The sequence below is a fragment of the Choristoneura fumiferana genome, chromosome 15 (genome assembly GCF_025370935.1).
Source record: "Choristoneura fumiferana chromosome 15, NRCan_CFum_1, whole genome shotgun sequence".
Classification (NCBI taxonomy): domain Eukaryota; kingdom Metazoa; phylum Arthropoda; class Insecta; order Lepidoptera; family Tortricidae; genus Choristoneura; species Choristoneura fumiferana.
The window spans coordinates 1,676,971-1,696,170 of NC_133486.1; the positions used below are offsets into that span (position 1 = coordinate 1,676,971).

Below are 19,200 nucleotides of genomic sequence, written 5' to 3' on the forward strand. Positions count from 1 at the left end.
GCTACCACGAAACTCGAAAAATCTAAGTTCGTAACGTACCGTCCCGCTGACTCTTATATTATTTAATACGAGAGCAAGAGGGACGGTACGATACGAACTTCGAGTTTCGAGTTTCGTAGTAGCCCAGCGGAAAATGCAACGTTCTCGATACCGCAGTGTATCCCACTCTCTATTGCTCGAACTCGTAAACAAGTGCGACTGAGAAAGAAATACTCGACCGAACGTTCCGATTTACGTTACTGTGATTTGTAATGCGGTTGAACAATCTTTTGCGGCTTTCACGCTATATTTGGATTTTTGGGTCTATGGCGTGTGTGTTGAGTGACTGAGTGTTGTGTTGGCAAAATCAAACTGATCCTAAATAATCTATAACTTAAAACATTAAGAAAATTGAGACATAATTTGTTTTATTTTATATATAGGGGTTTTTTCCAAAAACATTTTTAGTTTTAGGGGGTTTTTACTTGAGCCCTAGGGGTAAAAAAAAATTGGTGTTGGTAACCCTGCATTCATTCAATCATTCATTTCATTGTCAACTGTCAAGCACGGCGCATGCCAGTACTATTATATATTCTGTGACGGCGCGGCGCGGCCATAATAATGTACTCTGTGGGCGCGGCATAGGCGCTGTGGGTCAAAGAGTAGTATAATATACGGGGAAAAGAGAGCCCTCTCTCGTCTCATTCATGCAGACTGTTTTGAAGCGCCGTCTGCATTTCCTAACTAGTACCATTGATGTATATATCCATCCATACGTATAGCTATTAATAGTCACAGGTATTCTTTTACTTTACTGGATTTGCTTCCCAGCTCAAACCACATAAAAACTAAAAACAGGGCTGCAAAGAGAAGTGAGACCGCTTGAATTCAGTCTTCTTAAGTTTAAACCAGCCTCAATTTTCCGTTTGCAGCACTGTCTTTACTTTTTATGTGGACGATGTGCACGAGTTTCGATTGCAACGTAGCCATCTTGTTCCTTGTTGAGCGCGAATAGACGCCCTGACATAGAGGGTTGCTACACAAAAAATATTTGTAACGACTGAGCGGATACAATGAGGGCTATCGTTTTTTGTCTCACTAGATGGCGCACTGTTGCGTGAGGTTTTTAAGTATGGCTTTCAAAGTCTGTTATTACGGTCGTAAAGACAAAGTTTAGATTAATACTTATTTAATACACCTTAAAACCGTACCATAAAAATATCGAGCATGCCACAGTGTTGCATAGTCCCCGTTTTGTTCGGAAGAAAGGGAGGAAAAAGGTTTCCGAAAGACAAAACTGTCTCAAAACACAGACATTCATGGCCCCGGAACGCATATTTGCCATAATTAATTTCAGATATTGCAAAATATTCACAAAATTATTCTATTTATAAATAAACCCGCGTAGCTCACCCAAAAACTATGAGATTTGACATTTCGGAGACCTCACGCTACACTAGCGCCTCTAGTGGCGAATTCATTCGCGATAGCCCTCATTATGTGACTTTTATATTAGAAATTACAATACGATTGTCAATTTCGAAAATAAAGTTCATTTTTGCGGTAATTATCAACGACAAAATATTTTTTAATAAATAAAATTTTGTGATCTCAAGCTTTCAGTGACATCTATCTGAAACAAACGACAACAATCTGTTTTATTTTAGGTTAGATAAAGGAGATGGCGGCGCTATCGACATGAATTAGTACGGTATAGGCGACTGTCCCCCCCCTGCTGTGGGTGGTGTGTGTGCGGCCATTTTGCTCTGATAGGTAGTTATAGTCATAGGTCGTTTCATTTTAGTTTATCGAAGATAATTAATGCGTGTTAAAGTATAGCTCAATAACAGGAAAAGTAAATTTAAATTATCTAAACTTTATCTACTCATTTATTAATGTCATTAGGTTGATTTAGTTGTTTCCTGTTTATTTTTGAATTGCGTTGAGATGAGACTGTTGAGTGAGTTTACTTACGCCACTTAAGCTTTTTTAAATATTAATGTAATTGTAGAGCCTGTGTTGTGATTATTCATGCTGACTGCGCTTCAGGTAAATATTTGACTTATAACCATATTCATTGCTCATAACCGTAACAACAGTAGTCGGCGAATTATTTTCACAAAAATAACCTATAATTGAGAACGTAGGTAAGTAGCGGTACCTTTTGCCAACTATTTCTTAGGCAGATGTTATGTTTTCGAGCGCAACGTGTAAAAAATTTATCACATTGAAAGAAAATAATACTTTGACGAAACAACGGTGGATTCATGATTCGAACATCAAGAGATGTTCAGTGTTTTATAAACGGAAACTAGTATGGTTAAACGATCAATCCAAACCAAACCGCTTAACAGTATTTAGTACAAAACACATGGTCAAAATATGGTACAGTTTTAACTAATGCAGCTCCAGAAATACCTACCGCCACTAGTGTGGTATTTTGACCGTTTTTCTGAGAACTATGTCATTAATCTTTCGACACATGAGATGTCTTGGTGTTTCGTTTAGCGACCAGACCACTTCTAACTTTTTGTTACCAAATTTGTATCACAACGTGCATGGTATCAATTTACAATACATCGGTTCACATCCACTTAGCGTAGTATAAACAATAGTTCTTATCTTGAAACTTGTAACCGTTGTGTTGTAAGTTTCGTTCTTAAATATTTGAAACAAAAACACCATGCATTATATTATCCTTCTTATTTTAAAGGCTAAAATGGAACCACGTCGCCGCCGTATGCGTACTACTTTTAAGCAGTTGAAACTGCTAGTCAAGTTTATGGCCGACAACCCTTGCTTAGCAAAAGGCGTAGACTATAGGACTGCTTTCGGGAAGCACTACCATGACACAAAATGGACGGAATTAGCAAATCTAATGAATGCACAAGAAAACGGCATGAACAAATCTCCAAGAGAATGGAATAGAGTAAGTTGAGTTGAAACTTTTAATAGGTACCTTCAAATTATTTGAACAAATTTCAGAGATGTTATTTGTATTTGTTTCCGAATTAAAATGGGGGTAATTTATTATACGATTCTAATAGTGGGTGCTCTGTATTTTTGGACCCTGTATTTGACCCAGAATGTAGAGAACACGTTATTGTTGTTTGTACCAACCACCCCTATAATTTACTATTTTTTTAAAATAATGGCCACATGCTAATTTTCTTCAGTTATCTGCTGTCCCATCTTAATTCAACTAACATGTTTCATCAGTATAGAGTTAATATCATAAAAAGTAGGTATTTTTATGTTATAGTACTGGAAAGACCTGAAAAGCGGCATCAGAAAGAAAGTTCATGCAATGAAGATGAAACCTGGCCAACGGAAGATAGTCCTAAACAGCATAGAGCAAGTCATCTATAAAAATATGTGCGAGAATAAATACAAGAAGGTTACAGGAGCTGATGATAAAACTGTAAGTTTATTTTATTATTTACTAGTCCGTTACTCTGTTCATGTAGAATTCGGTTTTCACTATTCCGTGGGAATTATGCAACTTTCCCCGGGACTCAGTGGGATGAGAATGCATGAAAGGAATTAGGTAGATACAAACAGTATGGGGTCTATTATTAATGAACAGGTAAATTTAGTATCATCATCCAATTTCTTTGCTCCTCATCCCAGGGCTCAGTCACCTCTTTGATTTTTTGTGTTCAAAATTTTCGTTTTGTTTTCCATTTATTTTATTTTTCATTTGTTTTCCATTTCTTTGTGCTAATCTGTTCATATCTTCGTATTATCTGTGGAAACCTTTAATTGGCTTTATTGTTACATGTTTTGTAATACACCTGTATTAGTTAATTTAAGCTGTTAGTTTTCCAAATAAAATAAAAATAAAATCTCCCTTGCTATGGCTTGGGTCTAATTTCAGCAATAATAGTTAGGATTCATAAAACACACCTTTACAGTAAATAAATAAAAAATTAAGGTAGCTTTATAATTATGATGATTAAAATTATTAATATGTTGTGGGTATTTTTGTTCAAGCAAAAATATAGGTAGTAACAGTGACAAATTAGAAAGAAAGAAAGAAAGAAAACATTTATTCGTGACATTACATGTGGTAGGACATCTGGTAGTATGGTCAGGGGTTGGACACTGCAGTTTAGGTTAGTTTAGGCAGCGGGTTGCCGCTTAGCTCGCATGCTGGACGCGTCGCGCGTGATTTGTGTAGGTACCTACCAACTAATTTTTTTTGCAAACTATGACTTCAAAATTGTTTACGGCTGTATAAATAAAAAGAAGATAAAAGAATCGGGGTAAGAAGCCATTTTCTTGCATTTAAATTTACCATCATATAGTTAAGTTTATTTACTTATTTATTAAAGGTAGCTTTCTGAATTCATATTAGTACCCACTGTTATCTTTATTCATCGGCGAGTGGGAACCCTGTGCTCTTGGCGCCAAACCGGTTTCGAGTCAATGGTGCCCAAGTTTCAGTTTCGCGTGCAAGTCGTAAGAGTAGGCAACGATTTATACCTAAACTTGATTTTTGTTTGAAAGAGTCCCTTCTGTACAGTAGTACTATTAGTTATTCTGTGGTATGGTGTATGGTTGTGTTGCTCTGAAGATGAGTTCTGGTTGAGTTCGAAACGCGTCAGTGTATTGTGGTGGTGCTGATAGATGGGTTTGTGTGATTTGTGTGTGTTCTTACAGTGTGGAGGTGGAGGAACTGCATGAACATGCACAAACTTACCTAGCTATTAATCATCATGAGGTAAAGAAATTCTTTTAGTTCATTGATATGGACCTCTGCGAAGTAACGCCTGATTCAATAAATTACTATAAACCTAAATTAGTATAATAACAAGTCATAGCATAAATTTAAAATCACTGTAGATTTTTCATTAATAACCACCATGGTTGTAACGATTTTTTGGTTATACCAATGTCAAACTTACTTACCTCGAATCTAAAGAATATTTTCATAAGAACTGATTTGTTCCAATGAAGCAGCAGTGCTTGCACTGTTGTGTTTCGGCGTGGAGAGTAAGACAGCCGGTGAAATTACTGGCACGTGAGGTATCCCATCTTAGGGCTCTAGGTTGGCAACGCGTCTTCAATACCCCTGGTGTTGCAGATGTTTATGGGCGGTGGTGATCTCTTACCATCAGGAGACCCGCTTGCTCGTTTGCCATCAAGTAGAATAAAAAAAAATGAACCATTTCTGACAGATTCCTAGAAATCCCTTGCAGATGTTGTAACCGAGTCAATGGCACAAAGACTCATTCATAAAACTATTAAGCTCACTTGTCCTTTGTTTACATTCGCAGATGTTACAATGCTTTGTTCAAGTCAAAAGAAACTAGGGTCACTGGTAAAATTAACTCAAAAACATGTTTGTTCTTTTAGGACAGTGTAGAAAAGTTTTTTTCCTCTTATTATTAACCAGTATAGCAGTATAGCCGTGGTGGCAGAGTGGTTTGACCTATGTATGGCCTCTCAAGCAGAGGATCGTGGGTTCAAACCCCGGCTCGCACCTCTGAGTTTTTCGGAATTCATGTGCGAAATTACATTTGAAATTTACCACGAGCTTTACAGTGAAGGAAAACATCGTGAGGAAACCTGCAAAAACCTGCGAAGCAATTCAATGGTGTGTGTGAAGTTCCCAATCCGCACTGGGCCCGCGTGGGAACTGCGGCCTAAGCCCTCTCATTCTCAGAGGAGGCCTGTGCCCAGCAGTGGGACGTGTATAGGCTGGGATTATTATATTATTATTATTATCATTAACCAGTGTTTACCCGCGGCTTCGCACGCGTACCGTCACCAGCATTAATATCTGACACAACAAAGGCATAAACGTCTGATAAAACTCTATCTCTGGGGCCTGTAAAACGTGTCAGATTGTTTTGCACACTGCTGTGGCAGATATTTGCAGGTGACTACAATACACCAACACAATTGAATTGAAATTCCGGAAATTACTAAACAATATTAGGAGAATTCTGTGTATTTAACACAAGGATAATCTTTGTTTCAGCGCAGTTATCTTCACATACCGCCAGAGTCTGATAAGGATGTTGATGACTATGAGTGAGTTAATTGTTATATCTCAACACTAGTTTTAGATTCCTTAGTGAACGGGTCAATCAACTTTTTCTTGTTTGTTATTCCGTCCCGTTGTCCAAGAGACAAAAGTGTCAGTTTCTTAAAAAACTGCTTTGATATATGCGACTAATATGTTTAGGAGATAGTCTTTAAAATAATGAGCTTGTAACTATGACCAAAATTTATACTCAATGAATTTTAACCACAGAAAACATATACAAACTCGTGGTTTTAAAGAGTTGTCCAGGGGACGTAACCATGGCAACGTTGTGCAAGAAAAAGTTGATAGACCCAAATACTTCTCTATTTTATGTTAAATAAAATAACAAAAGATTAATCTTTTACAGTGAAATTATCCTTTGCTGTTGTTATGTTAATAAACATCTTAACTTTAAATTTAACAAATTCTATCATCAAATAAGTGTTGATCTCTTAGTCACGCAAACTTTTAGTGACAAAACCGTAAACTTTAATTTTAGATTAGAATTATGATTATAATTAAGGATGATATGAGTAAAAACGAGTATTTACCTAGCATTTAAATTAAATGCCTTGCCTTTTGTATCTATTTCAGGGTAGAATATTTAGAAGAATCTTCGTGTGATGAAGCTAAATTGACTAATGTCACAGGCATGGAGCTTGTGACAGATTTGGCTTTCAACAACATACATTTTAACTCGGAAGCAGTCCACACAAATGGTAAGTTATTGTTTACATACTGTTTTTATAAACTTTCCTGATTTTTACTCATAGTCAAAATACCACCAACCGGACTTATCATGCTAACACACAAGTAATATTTACCTCGACGTTTCGGCAACGTTACAGTGCCAGTGGTTAGTAGCCAATGTGTTATATCGGACTTCCAGCTATGTAGGTGCATACCAAATTTCCCTCAAAACTCCATAGTGAATTTCATTAAGGTTGCTTAAAAAAACCTGCGTCAAATTTCATGTTTCTAATCCTGGATTGTAATTTAATGCATATAAAAAATTAAAATTAATATAGTTACTTATATAAATTTTCTAATTTTCCGTAAGGTCCTTCTACAATATATTAGAAAACTTGAAAAATAAAAAATAAATCAGTTGGTGAAGTTCGTCTCAAGTTTTAGTGAGACCAGTAGAAAAAAGGGATTCCTTCTTATAGGTATCTAAACACATATGCAGGGAGCATAACTTTGGTGTGGTGACGTCATTATGACCTGAAGTCACATTATAGGATGTTTGTAAAACAAAATACACCACTGCAACACTGCAATGATTCTTAATAATTTAGTGGTGATGTAAATTTAAAATAAGATGTAGATGTGCATAAAATATTACTGCATGGGTAATCTAATTAATTGTAACAAAAAATATTTTTCCTCGGGTAAATGAAACAACACAACAAATTTTTCATTGGATGATAATGTATGCAGAACGCTTAAGATTGCAACATTGCATCTTCGTTTTTATTTACATACATAAATAAATTTCACATGTACACTCAGGGCAATGTAACTCTCGAATCTCCCGCCAGTTACAAATTGGCATTGTACTGGTCATAATCCTCGTAACCGAACCTGGAGCAAAATATTGTTAAAGGTCAAAACCTATCTTGCCATAAAAAAAAATAGATTTACATCTATTTCTTTTTATGGCAATGACTTTAAAAATAGTTCTTTGCGTAAAACTTCCAGCAATTCCAAATCCCAAAACCATCCATGAAAATTGACAATGTTCTATCTGATATTGATTATATATCATTAAATTATGAGATCTGGATAAAAAAAAAACTGTATTTAACTGTCATCGGCACCAAAGTTAAGCTCTCCCTGCAGGTGTGTCTGGGTCGATCAACTTTTTCTGACTTTCTTGTCACTGTTGCTATAGTTACAGTCTCCTGAGTCGCTCTTTAAACCGTAAGTTCAAAGAAGTAAAATTTGCCAAACATGCAGTTTTTTGGTAGTTCTATGATGATAGGTCATCTAAAAAGAATGGTTCTCTAATTTTTCGCAGAAAATTGTTTCGCCGAATATTAGTTCCAACCAACATTTCGCAGAATTTCATTTCGCCGAATGATCACCCGCCAACTTATTAAAATGTTTAGTTTTATTTCCCAACCTCACAGTTACCAACTGTACGTTTGGTCTGTTTGTTATAAAGTCACTTTTCAAAATACCAACTTTCGGTTAGTAGAATGTTTTGATTGGCGTAATATTCATTCCGTTGTACAATGTTTCTCAAATGTTTTATTGAATAAGGGTTTCATTTAGTAACTATATGTAATATAATAAAGTAATGTGGGTAAGCGCAATATTTCCGTTGTGTTTTTGTTTGTGCACTAATAAAGCGTTTGTGACAAACGCCCATATGAATGATCATCATCATCCCAGCCTATATACGTCCCACTGCTGGGCACAGGCCTCCTCTCAGAATAAGAGGGCTTGGGCCATAGTTCCCACGCGGACCCAGTGCGGATTGGGAACTTCACACGCACCATTGAATTGCTTCGCAGGTTTGTGCAGGTTTCCTCACGATGTTTTTCCTTCACCGCAAAGCTCGTGGTAAATTTTAAATGTAATTCCGCACATGAACTTCGAAAAACTCAGAGGTGCGAGCCGGGGTTTGAACCCACGACCCTCTGCTTGAGAGGCGATAGGTCAAACCACTAGGCCACCACGGCTTTTTAATGACATATGACAATGTTTGACTTTTTGATACAATACGGCAATGATCACGGTATCAATCTTGTACTAAATGTGTCTTAGATTTCGAAAAACCAGCAATTACTGAGTCTTCGGTCAAATTTTGAAAACATTTATTTACAAGGATGTCATTTTTAGTTCAATTTTATTTTTCATTAGACTCATGTTTTGGATATTTAAAAAGAAATATTAACATGGTAATGGTATGACAGAATAACAACAAGAAATTGTTGATCCACCCATCTGCTGCTGTCGGATTAATAACTATACACATTGTTTAAGAAGTTTTAGTGTTAAAAAATATTTTTTACTTTACAGTTAGACCGGAAAGCCTTCTGGATGGAGACAACTTTTTAATAGAAAATCTGTTGAATGAATCAAGCTCTACAGCAGCGGAGCAGAATTTAACAAATCACAAGACAGCAAATAATGTCACAAATGAAGATGTCTTTAATGTTAAAGAAGACTACGAAACAAATCCAGATGTCCTAACAGACATAAGGGATCAGTTAAAAGAATTGGTGCAAATTCAAAAAGAGAAAGCCAAAAGCGCTCATAGGATGGCAGCTGCTTATGAAAGGAGAGCCATCCTAGAGGAAAAGAGAGTCAGAATAGAAGAAAGGCGATTGAAAATGGAGGAGAGACGAGTGGCTTTAGAGGAGAGGAAAATAGAGGCGGCCGAGAAAAGATCGTTTGCTGAAGAGAGAATAGCCACAGCTGCTGAACGGCGTAATGATTTGGAGGAACATAGAATGGTCGATGGGACATGAAATACAGCCTGAAAGCTTATTGCAAAAGACTTAATCCCATAAAAACATGCTTGGGTGGTGCAATTCTGCAATACAAGCGCTAACACTTACCAACACCGCAATGTTAGTTGTGCTGCAGCCACCGGAGTTAAAAAAAGAGATTTGTTAAAGAAAGAGATTTATGTGAAAGTGCAATATCATAGTGATGGTTACTCTAATATTTATTTCTAATTAATGTAAATGAGGTAATATTGTTTTAGCTTTCTAATAAAGTCTATATATTTGCACTATTTTAAGTGTTAACAACATCATCATCATCATAAAGTTACTGACCCCATCCTGGTGTTATTGTTGTCACTTAGCCAGTTTTAGTGACGAATTTGACATGACCAAAACAAGGCACGAAAACAGTGAAAAAGAAATTGCTAATTATCAAATTTCTGTGCTGTGAACAAAAGATAATAGCCCGGAGTGCCTTGCAACTCGTTGGAGTAACCTTGCAAGGACTTGGTAGAGCCTGAATGAGGAAAGCTAAGGATAGAAAATTGTTGCGTGACATGACGCAACAAGTAGCACGCACTAGGAACTAGGACGCATGCGTAGCACAGAAGACGGTCTAGGCTGTTGATTAATTAATAGAAATCAGCAAATGGATGTCAACAAGTCCACTTACTGATTTGTATTTATAAATCTTGTTTGTTGGTTCGAAAGCTATTTTATTGGGAGTTCTTTGTATAAAAGGGTGTCTTACTCTTTTTTTCCCTCCTCGTCGTTTTAAGATGGTGGTATAAGGTTTTATATCAATCATTGCCTTTGCACTACTTAACTACATGTTTTTTGTGAAATTGCATTACGGTGATGAAGTTTCTTTAGGATGTCAAAAAAATTGTTAGTGGTCTTCTGTCCTATTTGAATTAAACAACATTTGAACTCGTCGTTAATTTGTCTTTAGTCTTTATTTAATTTGCTGTCTGAAAGATTGCCTCATGTCTTTGTTGTGATCTCTTGACAAAAATGAAGTCTATAGTCTTATTTTATTGCATTGTTCAGTGGTGTTGATTTAAAAGTCATCATTTTCCTTTTGAATTCCAAAATGTCGGCTCCTATTTCATAAAAAGTTCATGGTATGATTGCCACTTTTTACTAGAAAAAGCTTGTCAATTATATCAATAACATGTTCATGAAATAGGGGGTTGTTGTCACGCAGTCACCTCTTAAAATTCTGTTCTTAAAGTTCTCCTGAATCATCGAAGAGCAGTTTGTATCTGAAATCGGATTTATTTCGTTGTCTTGCTTTTTCATTAGGTTGATTTTTTTTGTTCCAATTTTTGTCTTGACTGAAAAATTATGGTTGGCGGAACATCTGTGTACAAAGATCTTACTGTTATTTATGGACACAAATAAACATTGAGTATTTTGTTTTACCATTTTTGTTACCGAAAAAAAAACTACAATTACGTGATCCTTGACCTTGACTCTTTCAAAATAATAACTTATGTTATTTCTTTCTAATTTTGTTTTTTAGGTACTTTTGATGTTCTTCATTAGTTTCTGGACAGTGGTGTTCCCAATGTTTTTAATGTGCGGTTCCAATCCTTCTTAAATTGTACGATGTCATCTGTTGGTTGAACTTGTTTTCTTACCTTTGCTTTCATCAGAGCCTATCTCTCAATTGGCCTCATCTCAGGGCAATTCGGAGGGTTCAATGCTTTTTCAATAAATTCTACATCATTTTCGCGATACCACTCCAGCACATGGCGAGCGTAATGACAGGAAGCCAAATCGGGCCAGAATAATGTACGACCCCTATGCTTTGCAATGGGTGGCAGCACTCGCTTTTGAAGGCATTCTTTCTTGTAAATATCGGAATTTAAAGTGTCTTTAGCGGGGAGACACTAGCTCCGCTTCGCTTGTTCTTCTGTCACACCCACTGGATATCCCAGTCTACCCCCTAACAACCCAAAAATAACTGAGGTGCACCATTGTCACGCCTGTTAGAACAAGCGGGTAATGGTAATTAATACCAGGAATCAAGTTCTGTACTTCGATCAATGTGAGTAATAACACGGAGTTCTGAGTAAAGACTGAATTTATTCTATGACTATATATACGATACATAACGGGAGAGTGTGTGTGGCGCAGCTCACACTACAGTCCATAATAATCCATTGGTCATTTTTACTCAAAATTTGGTCGTACAACTTTCGAGCTTGAGTTTTGACGGCAGATACCTGGATTTTAGTGCGTTTCGGTTGTTTTTGCTTTTTGTAAGTTACCGGTGAGTTACGCTCCTTGGCACGATGAACCATTCTTAACGAAGTACGGCATTTTTTCGCACAATTACGTATCGACATCTCCTTTTTTTCGAGAAAACTGTTCGCAAATCTTCTTATCCAAGTTGGGACGTGACGGACCGCGTTTTCTACCGCGACCAGAGAGATCTTTTAAACTATGGTTCATACCGAGCCACTTAATTGTATTGTAAACCGCCTTCAAGCGAAATCTCTCATGTCTAGCTATTTTTCTCATAGTCATATCATATCAGATCCTTTGCAATATTTGGTCACAATAGAAAGTTGTTGTTCTTCTGATAGGCCCTTCATCTTGGAGTTTCAAGGAATTAAATATAGTTTTTCAATTGAGTTGCAATATTCATAAAATAACATAAAACACTGCGTCCTCATTTTCAAAGCAGCACAAACATGTATCCATAAATAACGATACGGTCTTTAATGTACTTTAATGTAGCGTGTGGTTTGTTTTTCTTGTACTGGTTAACTATGACGAGTAATTTCGTAACTGCAAGTCATAAACAGCATTCGAATGGATGTTTAAAATCATATGTATAGTTTGCTTTTCGTTTGCTTAAATAAATGATCGATTGATTGAAATTTCGGGGCACGACTTATTCCGAACATTAGTCTTTTATAACGAAAAATTCCTTGGCTAGTGATGAGTGTTTAGTTTACACATGAGTGTGGCATTTTTAATTGAGTTCACAGCAGCCATCTGATACACAATTTTTCGTCAATCTTTTGTATTTTTGTCAAATCCTCGCATAACTGCGGCAGCATTGTCTCCAGTGGGCCATTGTATGAACAAAGTAGCTCGTTTGAATAATGCACAGGTGACACTTCGTAAAGTACAGTGATCACAAACTGATCTGCAATCAGTTTATTACAAAAGTAGAGGTGAAATATAAATGATCCAATATTTTTAGAAAGGAGCATAGAATCATCCGTGGATTGGCTTTCAATTTTATCATTTCTTTTAGTATATTGTAAATTTTGTCGGTTTCTTGGGTTATGGACATAATGTTGTATAGGGACTTGTAAGTTCATTACAGTAGCTGAAATAGCAAGTTCATGTGCTGTCTGTACATTGACTGCTCTGTATCTTACTTCGAGTTCTTTGGGTGAAAATCCTTCATTTCCTGTCTTATCCTTGTTGAGGTCTATGCTTCCATTTAAAACTGTAACTAATGGCCCTATTATTTCAAAAAACGAGTGTCAATATTCCATGTCCTTTATGGACAAAATGTTGTTAGGAAGTTGTAAGTTCATTACAGTAGCTGAAATAGCAAGTTCATGTGCTGTTTCTACATTGACTGCTCTGTATCTATCTTTGAGTTCTTTGGGCGAAAATCCTTCATTTTCTGTCTTATCCTTGTTGAGGTCAACTAGGCTTCCATTTATAACTATAACTAATGGCCTTATTATTTGAAAAAACGAGTGTCTCAATGTTTTATGTCCTGTTGGAGAGACATCAAAAACAACTCTCTTATATTTTCCAGTGCTGTATGATTAACAATTGGCCTGTTCTACATAGGTTGAAGGTTTTTTCAGCTTATTCTTTGCAAAATGTTCATTATTTACGAGGGCTGCTATTTATGTATCCGGAATAGAAAAAATAAACAAACGTATATAGCTTGATATGGTTTTATTGTTTTTCAAAGTAGGTATTCTCCGCGATGAACGATGCACTTTTGCATACGTTGAAACCAATTTTTAAAGCACTTTTTCCACTCTGATTGATTTCTGTTCCAAAACGTGCTGTTTGAAGGCGTCGACGGCATTTTCACGGGTCGAAAATCGTTGACCACGTAATTTATTATTTACATTTGGGAATAAATAGAAATCATTGGGTGCCAAATCAGGGCTGTACGGTGGATGACCCGTCAATTCTATTTTTTGACCTTCCAAAAATGTAGTTGTTTCGCGTGATGTATGACAGCTGGCATTGTCATGGTGAAGTATGATTCTGCGTCGCTGGTTGTTTTTGCGTATTTCTTCAAATACTTCCGGCAAACAAATGGTCGTGTACCACTCCAAATTGACCGTTTTACGATTCTCCAGTGGTATTGTAGCCACATGGTCATTAATACCAAAAAAGCAGGCCACCATTTGCTTAAAGGTGCTTTTAGCACGAGTTACTTTCGTAGGGTTCGGCTCATTTTGAAACACCCACACTGTTGATTGTTGTTTAGTTTCGGGATCGTACGCATAGATCCAGGATTCGTCACCTGTGTAGATATTATAAACAGATTCTGAGTCACCTCGGTTAAATTTTTTTAACATTTTTTTGCACCATTTGACGCGAGCTTCTTTTTGATCCTGAGTTAAGTTGTGCGGGATCCAATGCGAAAAAAAAATTTTTACACAAATGTGTCTCGCCTATAATACTCTGCAATTAGAACATGACCGACAAAAAAACGTTAATTTTCCTTATAGTACAATCATCAAGGATTTTGGCTTCTCATAAGTTTAAAAACACATATCAGAAGTGTGCTACAAATATCAGAAGTCGTTATCTATTCCGGCGCGAGCTTCATGACCCCTTTTTCCACATGCACAATACTTTATTCACCCTTCTCCGTTATTATAGCTGTAAAACTTTTCGGTACAAAATAGACATTCTGTGTCATCCTCCTCTGATGACTCAGTAACGAAATATGAAGTTTTCTTTCTTTTATTTGACTTTATTTTTCCCTGCTGTGCCTTTCTAGTTGCAATCTTTAAGTTTTTTTTAAGTATCAAAAAAAAAGTTCAATGAAATTAGACGAAATTCGTATAGTTTCAAACTTCGTCGAGCGTTGCTTTTCGATACTTTCGTTGCTATTTCAATCGCACGTTCTGAAGTGCTGGGGTAGTAGGTATCATATCAGGCTGGAGACGCTCTCGTGTTGATGAATATATATCCCTAACAAGATCATGGTAAAAAAATCCATTATGGACCGTCGATTTAGGGGGGGGGAGGGCTACCCCCCTGTACCATCCCCACCCCGCGGAACCCCATGGTTATGGAGATATCCATGTTTAAAGTTTTGAGGTTAGAATAGCGCTATTTAGTTATTAGAATGATATTTTTGTTTCCTTACCATTTTATTGGGTGAGGGAGGGTAGCGGGGGGGGGGGGCTTCGCCCGCAGGCCCGTTTCGTAGCCCCTGAGGTCGCTCGCTGACGAGACCGAGGAGAGAATGAGGAGGCTCATTCAATTTTATAAACATATTTTATTGCATTCAATAATTCTTCTTATGCATCTAAATGATTAACCTGATTCTTCGCCTCCAGCTATATTCACATAGACAGTCGGTAAAATTGTGTTTGTTTTGATTTTGTCTAAATTGCTTTTTTAATCCTCTCCACTGGCTTTCGATTCGTTGTGTGTGTGTGTGTCCCGTCTGGTGCCACAAATTTGCTAGTTGGGTCACTATGATTTACCCTTTTATGTATATATCCATGCTCAGGAAGGCTCAGATATGCTCTCCAATAATCCGTGTGAATGATGGAACCTTCCAGAACATGTTTTTTATAAGTGGCACCAATATGTCCGCAGACCTTTCATTATCGGGACACACCTCAAGCTGCAGATCATCACTGCCATCTTCGATCATTCCTATGACCCAATGTCCTTCGATATGTCTTCCACGATTGTACTTCCTTTTCCCAAATTTTGATTCGTCGATTTGAACTACTTTATTAGGGCCCCCTATCTTTCCTTGGGCCCTTTGATTTTGTAATTGATAAATAGCTATGGTCTCCCGGCAATAGCTAAACCAGTCGGCCACAGTTCTGGGTGAAACTACCGAACCATCTTCAAACGCTAGCTCCTTTCTCGTTTGGTGATATGTCAGTCCCTCACTAAATGCGTACATAATTTGGAATATTAGAGTGAGGGACAAGCGTGCGTTCTCGAACCAGGTTCCAACTGCACGGGAGACTGGTTTGGTCCGGCAGTTGCTTTTTCGGCATCTGAATTTTCCAACTTGTCCAGCTTCTTTAGTCAATGTCATTGCCTTGCGGTGGTAGGTGCACATTTTCTCAGTTGGAAGGAGACCTCTCCTCCGCAAACTGGATACATTGTTCCTTTGTTCCCAATTTGGAGAAGATTTTTCTCCAGTTCCACATGGCTCTGTAACAAAAAAATGTAATCAAAATGAGTGAATGCTGCTGCGCGTCCACAAAACATAATGTATACAAATTGCAGTATGAACTTAAAATGGGACAAATTTTTCTGAGCGCTGTCCCGCTTATTACTAATACAGTCAGAGCACGCGGTTGATAGATACGCAAGCGATTCGGAGCTTGGGCACGGTTTGCCTGGTGGATCTGAACTGCTCGTCTGTTCGGGGGTTGCTTTTAAATGCCGCGATAAGGGTGGGGATCCTGGAAGCGTCGCTTGGCGTCATCGCGTAGACACGCTGGAGAATTGGTTGGTGAATTGGTTTTCCACTAGGATTCCTACACTATTCGCTAGTGACCAACAAATCATCGTCTTTCATATGGTTTTGCTTTCAATAGCCGATTTAATCCTCTTCCACCGATTCCCAAACCTTGTCCCGGCTTCCACCCGCTCGCAATTAGAATTTTATAAGCTACATTTTCCATCTTATGTTTCGAAGACCCTCCGTCCCCTGCGCTACACGTTAACAAGCTATCGGACTTCATTTGTCGGAGTTGTTGCCTCGACCTCTCTCACAAAAGCAATAGCTGGTCTGGTGTTGACTTCTTCTCGTCCGTTTCCAATCGGCGTCGTTCTGTTATAGTTCGTTCTATAACTCATACGACCTTGACGATATAGGTACTCGTCCTCTTGTCGAAGCTCTTTTATTTTGCCATCCACTGCCAGATATTGTGCCGGTGATCGGACGTATCGGGTGCGGTTTGTTATGGCGCTCTCTCTTGTGGGCTCCACGAACTACATAGCTACACCTCTCAGTCTCACAACAATGGTTTGTTCAATGCTTCTGAAAAAATCCGCCCCTCTCATAATGGCGGCCTCCTCAGTTCTCGTAGACCATAATCTTTGTATGTATAGTGCATAGTGTCGCATTATAGAGTTCACTATATCTCTTTCACTAAAAGCAATCGTCAAAGACTGCATTGACTCAGTATGCTAATTTTTAATACCTCTTGTAACGTCACACGTCTTAATTGGATCTGATGACCAAGTCTTAATACATTTAACCATGATTCTTCGCCTCCAGCTATATTCACATAGCCATTCGGTAAAATTGTGTTTATTTTGATTTTGTCTAAATTGCTTCTTTAATCCTCTCCACTGGCTCTCGATTCGTTGTCTGTGTGTGTCCCGTCTGGTGCCACCAAATTTGTTAGAAGTGGCACCAATATGTCCGCAGACCTTTCATTATCGGGACACACCTCAAGCTGCAGATCATCACTGCCATCTTCGATCATTCCGATGACCCAATGTCCTTCGATATGTCTTCCACGATTGTACTTCCTTTTCCCAAATTTTGATTCGTCGATTTGAACTACTTTTTAGGCCCCCCTATCTTTCCTTGGCCCTTTGATTTTGTAATTGATAAATAGCTATGGTCTCCGGCAATAGCTAAACCAGTCGGCCACAGTTCTGGGTGAAACTACCGAACCATCTTCAAACGCTAGCTCCTTTCTCGTTTGGTGATATGTCAGTCCCTCACTAAATGCGTACATAATTTGGAATATTAGAGTGAGGGACAAGCGTGCGTTCTCGAACCAGGTTCCAACTGCACGGGAGACTGGTTTGGTCCGGCAGTTGCTTTTTCGGCATCTGAATTTTCCAACTTGTCCAGCTTCTTTAGTCAATGTCATTGCCTTGCGGTGGTAGGTGCACATTTTCTCAGTTGGAAGGAGACCTCTCTCCTCCGCAAACTGGATACATTGTTCCTTTGTTCCCAATTTGGAGAAGATTTTTCTCCAGTTCCACATGGCTCTGTAACAAAAAAAAATGAAATTAACGCTGCGCCTTTACCACAGTAAATATTATAAATTGCAGTATGAACTAAGGCTTTTTTGATGGGTTAATACTCTCTGTAGCTTTTGTTTTCCAAACTCGTCCACTACTAGTGCTGATATTTCCCACTGTAATAATAAATTAAGATAAAGTAAGAATAAAGAGTCTTCTGTTATATTGTCCCGATCTTTTGTATTTTCAAGGGCAAATACGTGATCGTTCGCGATCTGCTGTAAGATTTTTTTTTCCGTATCTTTGCAGGTAAACCTTTTTTGGATCTTTCATTTCGTTTCGCCTAACTCTATATTAGCTTGATTGGATTGTGGTCGCAATGATATGGAGGCAATCGTTAAACTTCGTGGCCGTGTTGCTGAAGTATTTCATAGACTTCATACATACACGTAGATACGTAGATGAAGGGTATCATCGGAGAGATATCGGAGCCACATGCTGAGATGCAATTTTGCTGTTAACGATGGTAAGGATGACTCAATAGTGGGTACATATCATTCGATAAATGGAACATACGGGCTATTTTTTTCATGCTCATAGAAAGAGGAACTCCTTTGTGTACGATGAACTTACCATATATGTAGGTGTCAGACGATGTCCATGTCTCTTCTAACTTTAGCGGGGGTCCTATGCTCGCATGTGTAAAGCAACGCATGGTCTTGTGCTCACATGTGTAGTATGCAAGCATCTGGTCATGCCTGTCAACACCACTCATAAATTTGTTATATTCGATAACCATTTCTGGTTTTAAATTATTGGACGATGATTTGTTTGACTGACCTTTCGGGCTCGCGGGTTCGAAGACGCAGCCCTGGTAATATTGAGGTGGTGATCTGAACAGACTTACAAACTTTTCGCATTTATAATCTTAGTGAAATTAGTGTGGATATAATAGGGCTTACCTTTATGTAGGGTCAATTCCACGGCTATTAAGGTTGGGAGGAGGTAATGGCACCACCTCCGCGCAGAGGGCCTCAAACACATCCGGAGTCAGCCGGAAGGTGTATGAAAACTCCCTGTCCGGCCCGGAGGGGTCCTGGGCATAAATATTTCACGGGTCTCGGGGTCTTACGAGGGTGGGCTGATAAGTTTCCGAAACGGCACAGAAATAATACATATGTATATGTTTTATGTTTTATTTTTCAAACGTAGGTAGGCGTTAGGTTAGGTTAGGTTAGCCTTAGCCTAACGTTTCTCCAATGCTGTTATCCCATTCGATAGAAGGTTTCGTCAAGTCCCTCAAAATCCCCATTTACAGCTTCTATGACTTCAGTATTTGAGGAATATTTTTGTCCACCTAGCCATTTTTAAGATTTGGGAACAAGTGGAAGTCGCAAGGTGCTAAGGCTGGCGAATATGGAGGTTGGGTTGCAACTTTAGCTGTGTGAACAGGGGCGTTGTCCTGGTGAAGTAAAACTTTTTTATTGTGCAGGTGAGGCCTTTTCTCTTTATTGCGTCACTGAGATTCTGCAGTAAGTCAGC

At 38.1% G+C, this 19,200-nt stretch overlaps 1 protein-coding gene and 1 pseudogene across 4 annotated transcripts; one reads left to right on the top strand and one right to left on the bottom strand.

The window, feature by feature from the left end:
- Window positions 1–612: 612 nt before the first annotated feature.
- LOC141435748 (uncharacterized) lies at window positions 613–9,762 on the top strand. Of its 4 annotated transcripts, XM_074098530.1 has the most exons (8): window positions 613–626; window positions 1,714–1,752; window positions 1,991–2,028; window positions 2,693–2,908; window positions 3,242–3,400; window positions 5,966–6,018; window positions 6,608–6,732; window positions 9,041–9,762. In XM_074098530.1, exons 3-8 carry the CDS (start codon window positions 2,011–2,013, stop codon window positions 9,490–9,492), a joined length of 1,023 nt encoding a protein of 340 aa, XP_073954631.1. In that variant the 5' UTR covers window positions 613–626; window positions 1,714–1,752; window positions 1,991–2,010; the 3' UTR covers window positions 9,493–9,762. The 4 variants fall into 4 exon arrangements, with proteins under 4 accessions (XP_073954631.1, XP_073954632.1, XP_073954634.1 ...); XM_074098531.1 differs by lacking the exon at window positions 1,991–2,028; XM_074098533.1 differs by lacking the exons at window positions 613–626; window positions 2,693–2,908.
- An 88-nt stretch (window positions 9,763–9,850) lies between these two features.
- On the bottom strand, window positions 9,851–15,921 carry LOC141435842 (uncharacterized; annotated as a pseudogene).
- Window positions 15,922–19,200: the final 3,279 nt, after the last annotated feature.

Coding starts and splice junctions, on each gene's coding strand:
- LOC141435748 (XM_074098530.1), top strand. Junction 2,909..3,241: donor CTCCAAGAGAATGGAATAGA/GTAAGTTGAGTT, acceptor TTTATGTTATAG/TACTGGAAAGACCTGAAAAG. Junction 3,401..5,965: donor CAGGAGCTGATGATAAAACT/GTAAGTTTATTT, acceptor TCTTTGTTTCAG/CGCAGTTATCTTCACATACC.